Source organism: Bos mutus, chromosome 5 (assembly GCF_027580195.1).
Source record: "Bos mutus isolate GX-2022 chromosome 5, NWIPB_WYAK_1.1, whole genome shotgun sequence".
NCBI lineage: Eukaryota > Metazoa > Chordata > Mammalia > Artiodactyla > Bovidae > Bos > Bos mutus.
This window is the reverse complement of record NC_091621.1, coordinates 6,693,865-6,706,563: the sequence shown is the minus strand read 5'-3', so window position 1 is coordinate 6,706,563 and position 12,699 is coordinate 6,693,865. Positions and strand designations below refer to the sequence as shown.

The following is a 12,699-nucleotide window of genomic DNA, read 5'->3' as shown; positions in this document are numbered from 1 at the left end:
AATAACCAAGTGATCGAGGTTTGTATCAGCCAGTGATGTCATGTACCCCCTGACATGTGAAGGAGGGCACTTCACCTCTGGTGGTATTCAAAAACTCAGCCTAACCTAGAATATGTGAACAAAACCAAGGAAAGAAGCCTCATAGGAGGAGACTAAGGAGACATGGCAACTAAATGTCATAGTAGCCTGGATAGATGAAAGCTGGGGAAATCCAGAATCAGACCTAGTTCTGGCATGTGTGATCTGTACCATGGTCATGTTACATGAGGGCATTCATGGAAATGCAGAGGGATTTGGGAACTGTGCTGTCTTGGCACTTTTCCTGTAAATCTAAACTTACTCCAAAAGAATCCAAACCCTAGAAATACTAACCTCTCACTAAGCACATATGGTCAATGTCACTTTTATTATAGTTAATTTACAATCCACATTTGCCATTACAGTCAAGCTTATTCAGAGAAATAAGCCAAAATTATAAGGGCAAGAGACTGTAACTACACTCTGGGTATCTATCAAACTACAGAAGCTGATGATATAAACTGGCAGTTTTCAAGATTACCTGGTCAAGCCATAACTAAATCAGTTAAATCTACTGAGCACTTCCTCTTGCAGTTTGTATTAGGTGCTTAAACACAAACAATTTCATTCATTAAATTCTAAAAATACATATTTAATTCTCATTCACAGAGTTCTTGGCACAGTTGAATTTTGATGTTCCTGTTGTCTTTCTTTCAGTCCCAAAAGCTCTGTTTTAAGTTCTCCAGGTTTGGGTGGAATTTCAGGTATTCTCTATAAAATACAAAAACAAAATATACAGATAACCGTGCTTTTTTACACTGTGAATGTGACCTGAAAAACATCAAAGAAAGTAAAAAGTAAAAAAGAACAAAAGCCCCCTGCCACTCAATGATAAATATTATGAGGACCTGCTGTTGATCTAAGTTACTTTCTAGCCCTCTGTTAACAGCTATCAGCATGGCTACAGCTTAAGTACTAAAGGACTCACAGAAAGTTTGCATCAATATTAATTGACAGGCCACAAATTTGAACAAGGTTTCCCACACTGGGAAATTCTTTCCTGCACTATTTACTGACCTCTCTAACACGCCTAGCCAGAAAACAGGTATCAGGAATCAATTCCTTTGTTAAGAAACAGTGCCTACTATGTGCAAAGCATAAAGCAGTAGGCAAAAAAAATTACAACACTGCCTTCAAGAAAAGTGACTTCTCAAATTGGTAACAGCTTTAGTAAGACAATTCACAAACCATGGTATGGTTTAAATATTGGTATTGTATCGTTAAGTGAAAGTGAAGTTGCTCAGTTGTGTCCAACTCTTTGCGACCCCGTGGACTGTAGCCCACCGGGCTCCTCCATCCATGGGATTCTCCAGGCAAGAATACTGGAGTGGGTTGCCATTTCCTTCTCCAGGGGATCTTCCCGACCCAGGGATCGAACTTAGGTCTCCTGCATTGCAGGCAGACGCTTTAACCTCTGAGCCACCAGGGAAGCCCATAGTATCGTTTAAATACCACCTATTTAAATATTCAATACCTTTGGTATAGCCACAAAGTTGCACATCCACCACTATAATAAATTTAGAGAACATTTCATCACCCCAAAAAGAAACCCCAAACCCATTAGCAGCTGTCCGCATTTCCACACAACCCTCGCACCACCACCACCATCATCAAGCCACTGCCCTGTCTATAGGCACGCCTCTTCTGAACATTTCATATAAATGTATCACACAACATGCGGTCTTTCATGACTAGTTTTTTTCACTTAGCATGTTTCCAAGATTCATCCATATTGTCACCTATATCAATACTTCCTTTTAGGACCAAAAATAACTCCATTGTATTTATTTATTTATCCACTCACCATGTATCCATTTATTTACATGGATACAAATAAATGTATCCATTTATTTATCCACGCACCAATTAATGGATATTTATTTGGATTGTTTCCACTGTTTGGCTAAAGTGACAATTCAACTTTGATTAAAATAAAGCACTTATTTACATAGAAATACATAACCAATTTTAATATGATTTTGGCATCAAAAGTTAGGAATGTTGGCACAGGTCCTAAATAGCAGTCTTTGTATATATGGCTATTTCTGGAGACAGCCAAAAATAAATGCTTTAACAAGGAACTCTGCTCAATAGTATATGGCAGCCCTGATGGGAGAGGGGTTTGGGGGAGAATGGATACATGTAGATGTATGGTTGAGTCCCTCTGCTGTCCACCTGAAACTATCACATTGTTAACTGGCTACACTCCAAAACAAAATTAATTAAGATGTCAAAAAAAGAAAATATCATAGTAAGTGGTGTAGAGAAAGGCTTTCAATATTTTAATTCAGAAATGTAAAATTCAAAATGTCTAAAGTGCACTTTACTTAAAATGACTCAGGATGAAAAAAAATTATGATCAACAACAAAAAAAAACAGTGCTTTAAAATGAGTCCAGAGACTGTCTTTTGACCTACTATGCCTCCAATAGTAAACAGATGACAAGTTAAGAAAAACAGAACAAGTAAAGTAATGCCGGGGAGAAGGAAATGCAAAAGGGAAGCCTGAGGAGAAAACACTCAATTCCAGGACAGAACACTGCCTTGAGTCTTTGAATCTGCTCCTGGACTGGATGATTAGGAAAAGGTCCCCTTAAAGCAGCAGTCCCAAACCTTTCTGGCACCAGGGACTGATTGTGTAGAAGACAATTTTTCCACAGCTCAGGGGTGGGGGGTGGGGGAGATGATTTCGGGATGATTTCAGCACATTATATTTATTGTGCACTTAATTTCTTAATCGAATGCTGCTGCTGATCTGACAGGAGGTACCGGTCCAAAGCCTGGAGCTCAGGGACAACTGCCTTAGAGCTTCTGCCCTAAGACAGCACTGAGCACAAGCCCCAGGCAGCCCTCCTGGTCTCCTCTGCTCTGAAATGCACCCCGACTTCTAGCTGTATAGGCTGAAAGCCTACTGCAAAGGCTGGTGATAGTTACAACAGTGACAATAACTGCTGGAACAATGCCAACAGACACAGATAAAAGAACATAAATCCCTTAGGTGTCAGCAAAGCCAACAGCCTCCTATACACAGCCTGCCAGCCCTGGCCATCAAGTCCCTACAGAGGTCCCCACTGCTGATGTCACCACCCAGTCAGGATGAGGTGGCCTGGGACATGTCAATATGCCCCTTCTAGAGATTTCTGTCCCATGCCACCTCCTCCCAAGGTCCAGGCAGCTGCTGGTAACAACCCTTGAACGTTCTCGCTGACAAGATGGGAGAATGAGGGGTTAATTCCCAGGCATTCCTCTCTTTGTGAAACCTGTTTGATGTCTATTCCTGCACAAGCTAAAGATCAAACAAACTGCATTTCTGTGGAAGGTTCTTACCCCTTTACTAACTATCCTTGATGATTCCCTAAAATTCAAGAGAAGCCGTCTAAAGTGGTAAGAAAGAGCTACTGCCGCATTGTTTGCACAAAACCTAGATACCAACTAAATGTCCACAGAGAATTGAGTAAATAATATATGGAATATCTATATTATGAAATACTATTCAATGACCAGAAAGAAAAAAAGCTATCAATATAAACAAATCTATCCATACAGTCGTTAACCAAAACAAGGAATCCACAGAGAAACATGTATATGAGTTTATCTTTATATGAGGAAAAAGCACCCCACAAACTCTGTGTGTGTGTGTAAATCTGGAAGAATATGCCAACCAACAAATGGCAGTTAACTGGGGAGTAGACTGGAGACAGGGAGTCGTCAGTGGGGGAGGTTTTCCCTTTTAGTCTGTGTGCTATACTAAGTTGCTTTCAGTCGTGTCCAACTCTTTGCAACCTTATGGACTGTAACCCACCAGGCTCCTTGGTCCATGGAACTCTCCAGGTAAGAATACTGGAGTAGGTTGCCATGCCCTCCTCTAGGGAATCCTCCCAACCCAGGTCTCCTGTATCTCCTGCACGGCAGGTGGATTCTTTACCACTGAGCCACCAGGGAAGCCCATTCACATCCATAGCATAAAACACCAAGCACATTCCTGTAGTTATTTGCACTGTACTTCCTTGCCTTCATCTGCCCAGGACCGTAACTCCTCAGAAGTATCTCTAGTTGTCAGTTCTAATCCAAAGAATGCTTATTAAATTCCTCCCTCCTTTGAAGGCCTACATTCATTCCTTCACTCAACAAATATTCACTGGGCATCTACTACACTCTAAGATCTTTTCTAGATGATTGAGACAGGAGAGCAAACCAGACAGGCACAGCCTCCCCGCCCTGGAAATTATACTCTAGTGGAAGAAACAAAGAACAAGTAAAGAGACAAATGAATAAGATTACTGCAAATTGTGACAAGTGCTCTATCCGAAACGAAGGACTAAGATGGAATTCTTTGGGGAATTCTTTGGGGGCCATACAAAGAACACTCATTGCTGGAGGAGATCAGATCTGAGCAGAGACTTTAAAGTTCTGAAGAAGTAAACCAAAACAAAATCTGGGGAAAAAAAAGGCATTCCAAGAAGAAAAAAAGCAGGACCCTGAGGTAAGGACAGGCTTGATGAATTGGAGAAACAGCAAGGAAGTGTGTGTGGCTGCAACAGAGGGACAAAGAAAGAGGAGAAGATAAGGTCAGTGGCAGGCAAGTGACAGACCCAGTAAAACCTCAAAACTGCGTAGACTGTTTTAAGAGCAGGCCATGTATTGCTCTAATGGCCACGAGATGCCACTGTAAGGTTTTAGGCCCCAGGCAGATGCAATCCTAATTTCAACATCACTTTTGCAGAGTTCCAAAGAATAGCAAGGAGAGATAAGAAAGCCTTCCTAAGTGATCAACACAAAAAAAGAGAGGAAAACAATAGAATGGGAAAGACTACAGATCTCTTCAAGAAAATTAAGAGCTACCAAGGGAACATTTCATGCAAAGATGGGCTCAATAAAGGACAGAAATGGTACGGACCTAACAGAAGCAGAAGATATTAAGAAGAGGTGGCAAGAATACACAAAAGAACTATACAAAAAATATCTTAATGACTCAGATAACCACAGTGGTGTGATCACTCACCTAGAGCCACACATCCTGGAGTCCGAAGTCAAGTGGGCCTTAGGAAACATCACTACGAACAAAGCTAGTGGAGGTGATGGAATTCCAGCTGAGCTATTTCAAATCCTAAAAGATGACGCTGTGAAAGTGCTGCACTCAATATGTCAGCAAATTTGGAAAACTTAGCAGGGGCCACAGGATTGGAAAAGGTCAGTTTTCATTCCAATCCCAAAGAAAGGCAATGCCAAAGAGTGTTTAAACTACCGCACAATTGCACTCATCTCACATGCTAGAAATGCTCAAAATTCTCCAAGCCAGGCTTCAACAGTACATGAACCGAGAACTTCCAGATATTCAAGCTGGATTTAGAAAAGGCAGAGGAACCAGACATCAAATTGCCAACATCCACTGGATCATAGAAAAAGCAAATGAGTTCCAGAAAAACATTGACTTCTGCTTTATTGACTATGCCAAAACCTTTGACTGTGTGGATCACAACAAACTGTGGAAAATTCTTCAAGACATGGGAATACCAGACCACCTGACCTGCCTCCTAAGAAATCTGTATGCAGGTCAAGAAGCAACAGTTAGAACCAGGCATGGAACAATGGACTGGTTCCAAATTGGGAAAGGAATATGTCAAGGCTGGATATTGTCACCCCGCTTATTTAACTCATACGCAGAGTACAACATGTGAAATGCAGGGCTGAAGCACAAACTGGAATCAAGACTGCCGGGAGAAACATCAATAACCTCAGATACGCAGAGGACACCACCCTTACAGCAGAAAGCAAAGAGGAGAGCGAAAGTGAGGAGAGATGAAAGTGAAAGAGGAGAGCGAAAAAGTTGGCTTAAAGCTCAACATTCAAACAACTCAGATTATGGTATCCAGTCCCATTACTTCATGGCAAACAGATGGGGAAACAATGGAAACAGTGACAGACTTTATTTTCTTGGGCTCCAAAATCACTGCAGATAGTGACTGCAGCCATGAAATTAAGACACTTGCTCCTTGGAAGAAAAGCTATGACCAACCTAGCCAGCATATTAAAAAGCAGAGACATAACTTTGCTGACAAAGGTCTGTCTGGTCAAAGCTATGGTTTTTCCAATAGTCATGTATGGATGTGAGAGTTGGACTATAAAGAAAGCTGAGCACCAAAGAATTGATGCTTTCGAACTGTGGTGCTGGAGAAGACTCTTGAGAGTCCCTTAGACTGCAAGGAGATCAGTCAATCCTAAAGGAAATCAGTCCTGAATATTTATTAGGAAGGACTGATGCTGAAGCTGAAACTCCGATACACTGGCCACCTGATGCAAAGAACTCACTCACTGGAAAAGACCCTAATGCTGGGAAAGATTGAAGGTAGGAGGAGAAGGGGATGACAGAGGATGAGATGGTTGGATGGCATCACCACTTGATGGACATGAGTTTGAGCAAGCTCCTGGAGTTAGTGATGGGCATTCGGGAAGACTGAATGCAGCAGTCCATGGGGTCGCAAAGAGTTGGACATGACTGAGCCACTGAACTGAACTTTGCCGCTGTGAAAATGAAGTGGTCCAGAAGCGAGGCGCAAGGACTCTCCGGCACTCACCAGGTCTGGTCGGTAGTACCTATGCACCACCTCGGCGCCGGCGCACATGGCCAGGAGGCTGGCAGCGAACATTTTCAGGTAAGACGACCAAGACACACCCGCGGGCATCTTCGCAGAGCTGGACGGGGAGGGAAAGCAGCCGGTGTTAGAAGGTCCTGAATAAGCCGTGAGAGGAAACGAGCCCGACTGCAGCGCAGCTGCGGAGTCAAAACACCTGGGACTTCAATTATGAAGAGGGCGCTGGGCGCACGAACGCCCCCTAGAGGCGGAAGACCAGCCCTCCACAGGTTCGGAGTGTGGGGACCCGTCCTTCGGCGTTCAAAGGCGGCCCTAGCCGAGCGAGCGGAAGGCCGCAGGGGGTGGTTCCGCACCAGATGGTTTGCCGCGCCCCTGGAACTCCAGGGAGGAGAGGGACTACAGACCGCACTGCCCAGCCTACACGTGTGCCCCGGGGGAGACTATACCGCCTGCTGCACGGGCGCTCGGCAGCGGGTCAGAGGACGGCGGAAGGGCGCTGGGGAGCCGGACGGGTGGCCGCGGGCCGGACCGAAAGTGCGGGGGATAAGAGCTGCGCCGGACCGGAAAGCGGTGTCACTGCCGGCGCGGGAACGTAACCCGGACGGAAGTGGGGCTTTCGGCCTGAGCATGCGCCTTCTCTCCCCACCCCCGCCCCCTCCCCCACCCCCCGGGACCCCAGGATCTGGGCGCTCTCATCATTTTCTTTACAAATGAATTTTCCTTGCAGATGTCGAGTCTTGAGCTGAGCTCTGGCTGGATTGTTGCATCGTGTGTGCTTTCCCACGCACAAAGGAGGTTGCTCCCGTTTCTACCTTTCACCAGCGGGTGGAGAATCGCATACTGAGCCACGCGTGCTTAGGTGAGGCCACTCTGGAGCAAATGAAGTTAAAAAGCATTCTCTCATGTTCCCTGTGAAGGAAAGTTACACGCTCAAAATAGCCTGGAGTTAAAACTCCCCTCTGGGTCCTCCCCACCATTCTATGCAAAACAGAACTCTCTCACCGGAAGGGGAAAAAATGGACATTAAGGTTGATTACACCCAGCTCCCAGCCGGTCCCAGTCTCTGGCTGATCTCCAGAATTCCTTGCCCCAGCCGGTTAAGAGATAACTAGCCCGAACAACCTTGGAGAAGAACAGGCCCCCTTAAGACAGTAAATGTCCACATATATGCCTATGTATACTTACTCATTTCTTGGGTTAGTGCAGCAGCTCACTAATCTCACCTCATTAAAGGTGATCTGTTCTTGTACAGTGCCCCTCTCGTTCTTTTTCCGAACCTTACCTCCTCTAACTCCCTTACCCTGCACATCGTTTGTTACCTGAAACAGAGCCACACCCAGACAGCTATGACATTGTGCTGTGCTGCCACTGGAAAAATGGAAGAATGAAATCAACATTCAGCCTATGTGTTTTTAAGATTGTGTTTTGCAGACAAAGTAAACAAACTTATGGTTACCAAAAGAGGAAAGGGGTGGGAAGGACGGATAAATTGGGAGTTTGGGATTAACAGACACTACTATACATAAAATAGATAAACAGCAGGGACCTACTGTCCTACTGTATACCCCAGGGAACTATATTCAATATCTTGTAATAACCTATAATGGGAAAGATTCTGAAAAAGAATATATATTCTATATATTTGAGTTTATCTGAATCAGTTTGCTGTACACCTGAAACTAACACAACACTATAAATCAAGTAAATTTCAAGTAAAACAAAAGATTGTGTTTTGTTTCATTAAGCAAAAGGTTAATGAAAGACAATCCAAACAACCTTCTATGTATAATATATATCATGATACAGTCACATTTTTAAAAACAAGTTTATGGTGGTATATTTGACATTCCATAAACTGCACGTATTTAAAGTATACAATTTCGATGAGATCTGACATACTTGTACACCTGTGAAACCATTACGAGGATCAAGATTATGAACACATCCGCCACCTTTAAAAGTTTCTTTGCACTTCTAATTCTGCCCACACAGCCTCATTTCTTAGGAAACAGTTGATCTTATTTTCTGTCACTACAGACTTGTTTGCACTTTCCAGAATGTTAAAGAAATGGAGTCATACAGAATGTACTATTTTTGGCCTGGCTTATTTCATGCAGCACAATTATTTTGAGATTCATCCACACTGTTGCATGTATCAGTTGACTCTTTTGTATTGCTGAGCATGTTTATACGACGATTGGCTTATCCATTCACCTTTGGTGGGCATGTGGGTTGTTTCCAGTTTGGGGCTAAAATGAATAAAAACTGCTCTGAACAGTGAAGAGTGCCAGAAAAACGTGTACAGATCTATGAATATATGTTTCCACTTTTTGCATACATTCCTAGGTGTAGAATGGCTGCAGCCAAGGTGGGTATGTTGTTGTTGTTGCTAAGTCACTTCAGTCGTGTCCGACTCTGTGCGACCCCATAGACGGCAGCCCACCAGGCTCCCCCGTCCCTGGGATTCTCCAGGCAAGAACACTGGAGTGGGTTGCCATTTCCTTCTCCAATGCAGGAAAGTGAAAAGTGAAAGTGAAGTCGCACAGTCGTGTCTGACCCTCAGCGACCCCATGGACTGCAGCCTTCTTGGCTCCTCCATCCATGGGATTTTCCAGGCAAGAGTACTGGAGTGGGATGCCATTGCCTTCTCCTGGGTATGTAGCTTAACTTTTTAAGAAATTGCCAAACTGTTTTCCAAAGTAGTTATATGATTGTACATTCCCATCAACAGTGTATGAGAGTTCTAGTTTCTCCACATACTCTTCAATACAGTGTAGCACTCTTTTCAAATTTTAGATATTCTAATAGGTGGGTAATGGTATCTCATGAATAATCATGCTGAGAACCATTTGGGGAAGTGTAAGTTCAAGTCTTTTGCACATTTTAAAATTGGGTTTTTTAAATTATGAGTTTTGAATCTTCTTTATACATTATGGATCACTTCACTTCAGTTGCTCAGTCCTGTCCGACTCTGCAACCCCATGGTCTGCAGCACGCCAGGCTACCCTGTCCAACACCAACTCCCGGAGCTTGCTCAAACTCATGTGCATCAAGTCAGTGATGCCATCCAACCATCTTATTCTCTGTCGTCCCGTTCTCCTCCTGCCTTCAATCTTTCCCAACATCAGGTCTTTTCCATTGAGTCAGTTCTTTGCATCAAGTGGCCAAAATATTGTAATATTATAAACTAATAGTGTACTTATAGTATTGGAGCTATAAGATGGATCTGATCTACAAATACTTTTTCCCAGTCTATACTTTAACTTTTCTTAATAACCTTTTGAAAAGCAGAAGTTTTAAATTTTAATGAAGTCCCATTTCCATTTTTCTCTTTAATGGGTCATGCTTTGCTGTTATATCTAAGAAATTCAACCCAAGGTCATAGATTTTCTCTTGTATTTTCTCCTAGAAGTTTTATAGATTTAGGATTTACAGTAGGTCTATGATCCATTTTGAGCAAAACATTTTGTATGGTGCGAGGTGTGGGCCCAAGTTTTGTTCTGTTTGCATGTGTGTGCTTAGTCACTCCAGTCCTGTCCAACTCTTTGCGACCCCATGGACTGTAGCCCACCAGGCTCCTCTGTCTGTGAGATTTTCTAGGCAAGAAAACTGGAGTGGGTGGCAGTGCCCTCCTCCAGGGGATCTTCCCGACCCAGGGTTCAAACCAGAGTCTTTTGCACTGCAGGCAGATCACCACTGAGCCACCTGGGAAGCCTGTATGCGTACGGCTGTCCAGTTGTTCTAGCACCATTTGCTGAAAAGACGCTAATGCTTTCTCCACGGAATTGCCTTTGTACCTTTGTGGAAAATCTGATTAATTCTCTATGTATGTGTCTTTCTGCACTCTATCTTTTTCCATTGTGATACCACACTATCTTGATTACTGTTGCCTTATAATAAAAACCAGGTAGTGTAGTCCTCCAGTTTTTTCTTTTTGCTATATTCACTATTTTGTTCTATTTTTTTTAGATTACACGTATAAGTGATATTATACAGTTCTTTCTTTATAAAGAATGTTTTGGTTATTCTAGATCTTTGAGTTTCTGTATGACTTAGAATCATCTCAATTTCTACAATAAAGGCTGTAATGATTTTGATTGTCATAATATTGAATCTGTAATCATCTTGACAATATTGTCTTCTGATCTATGAATACAACGTATCTCTCCACTTATTTCGGTCTTACTTAATTTATCTCAGCAATATTTTTTTAATTTTGGGGAAATGTTTTTTACCAGATTTATCCCTAAGTATTTCATATTTTTGGTATTATTGTGAATGGTGTTTTTCTGATGATTTGTTGGTAGTATATGGAGTACAACTGATTGTCCTATATTGATCTTTTATCCTACAACTTTAACAAAGCAGATTTCTTTCCATAATGTGAGTGGGCCTTATTCAATCAGTTGATGGCTTGAACAGAGCAAGAAGGAATTCTCAAGAAGATGGCCTTCAGATTTGAACTGGAGCCTTGGCTCTTCCTGTTCTTCAGCCTGATAGCCTTCAAATTTGACCTGTGACATCTGTTCAAGAGTTTCCTCCTGAGAATTTTAAGGATTAATACACAGAAAGCACTTAAAGCAGTGCACAGTACAGTCAGTAAACGTATGCTGCTGTAAGTTCTACCATCATCATTACCACTGTTATCAATATAACTGCTGTCTTTAGTACCCATTCACCCTGCAAGACCCCCCCTATTCCACAGCGACACTGCACATTTAATCTTCCTCTTTAACACCTGTCAACAGGGTCAAGTAATAATTTGTAAACCTCAGTTCAAAGTAAAAATGCAGGCCCCTGTTAAATGAATAATTTCAAGATGTCAGTAGCAGAACAGTTAAGTCAATTATGGGGCCCTATTCAACTATTCGGGCCTCCCTAGTGGCTCAGTGGTAAAGAATCCACCTGCTAATGCTAATGGGTTCAATCCCTGGCTCAGGAAGATCTCCTGAAGAAGGAAATGGCAACCCACTCTAGTGTTCTTGCCTGGAAAATCTCGTGGATAGAGGAGCCTGGCCGGCTACAGTCCATGGGGTCATAAAAGAGCTGGTCACAACTTAGCAGCTAGACAACAATAAATTCAACCACACAGATCACACACCCATAAAGCTAGCCCTGCCTGCCAGCATCAGAGATGATTCCTATCCAAGATGATAGCTTCCTACTTCTTGAGCTTCCCATTAAAAACCTGCACTTCTACTTAATTTCCACAATATTCTCACCTAATTCAGGCATTTACAAATATATTCAGGATGGGAAACTTCCTGGTGGTTTACAAGTTAGGACTCGCATTCCCACTGCAGGGGGTATAGGTTCCATCCCCATGGGGGAGATAAGATCCCACATGCTGTGGCAGCCAAAAAAAAAAATACAAGAATACCTTAAGAGATGTTGCTTTAAACCTTCTCCAGAACAGTTAGCAAACCCAGAGAGAAAAAGAGGATGGGCTGTTGCTGTTTTAGTCACTCAACAGATAGTCACTGAATACCGCCCATAACTCAGATTCTGAGTGATTATCTACCAATAAGCAGAATATTCATGTAAGTTCTGAAGAGTTTAAAAATGTTCGAAGTTTCACTTAAGCAATTCATAATACAAATCAAAATTTCTGTATTTACTCATGAAAGCCCTTTTCTGAACCCTAGAATGAAGAAGACAGAAACAGCAGAGCTTCCACCATTTCCCAGCTCGTATATTAATCAATGAGTGACAAAAACCCTGCTGTAAACCACTGAGATTTTGGACTCATCTAGTACGACAGCATAACCTATGGAAAGCTAATACAGCAGCCAAGTCTCCCATCATGCAAACTAGAGAAACAGCAAAGCCTATTTTCATGCAGAGTTAATGAAGTCCTTATACAAAAACCAGTGATAACTTGAGAACTAATGAAACAAACACGAGGGGCAAAGTCATCAAGAAATGAAGGGTTAGCCCAGAAGGTTGAAAGGAGGAAGTCATACTTGAATGCCATCTACTCTCATAGACTTCGAACTTTTATATTTCTATACAATGGAAGTAAAGCAGAG

The 12,699-nt window shown here is 42.5% G+C and overlaps 1 protein-coding gene across 3 annotated transcripts; it reads right to left on the bottom strand.

Annotated features, from left to right (window-relative positions):
• Positions 1 to 387: 387 nt before the first annotated feature.
• Positions 388 to 7,872, bottom strand: UQCC6 (ubiquinol-cytochrome c reductase complex assembly factor 6). Of its 3 annotated transcripts, XM_014479227.2 has the most exons (4): positions 7,856 to 7,872; positions 7,483 to 7,579; positions 6,653 to 6,770; positions 388 to 789 (listed from the first exon to the last, which is right to left on the bottom strand). In XM_014479227.2, exons 1-4 carry the CDS (start codon positions 7,857 to 7,859, stop codon positions 682 to 684), a joined length of 327 nt encoding a protein of 108 aa, XP_014334713.2. In that variant the 5' UTR covers positions 7,860 to 7,872; the 3' UTR covers positions 388 to 681. The 3 variants fall into 3 exon arrangements, with proteins under 3 accessions (XP_014334713.2, XP_014334715.1, XP_005899139.1); XM_014479229.2 differs by lacking the exon at positions 7,856 to 7,872 and having other exon boundaries at positions 7,379 to 7,518; XM_005899077.3 differs by lacking the exons at positions 7,483 to 7,579; positions 7,856 to 7,872 and adding an exon at positions 7,117 to 7,266.
• Positions 7,873 to 12,699: the final 4,827 nt, after the last annotated feature.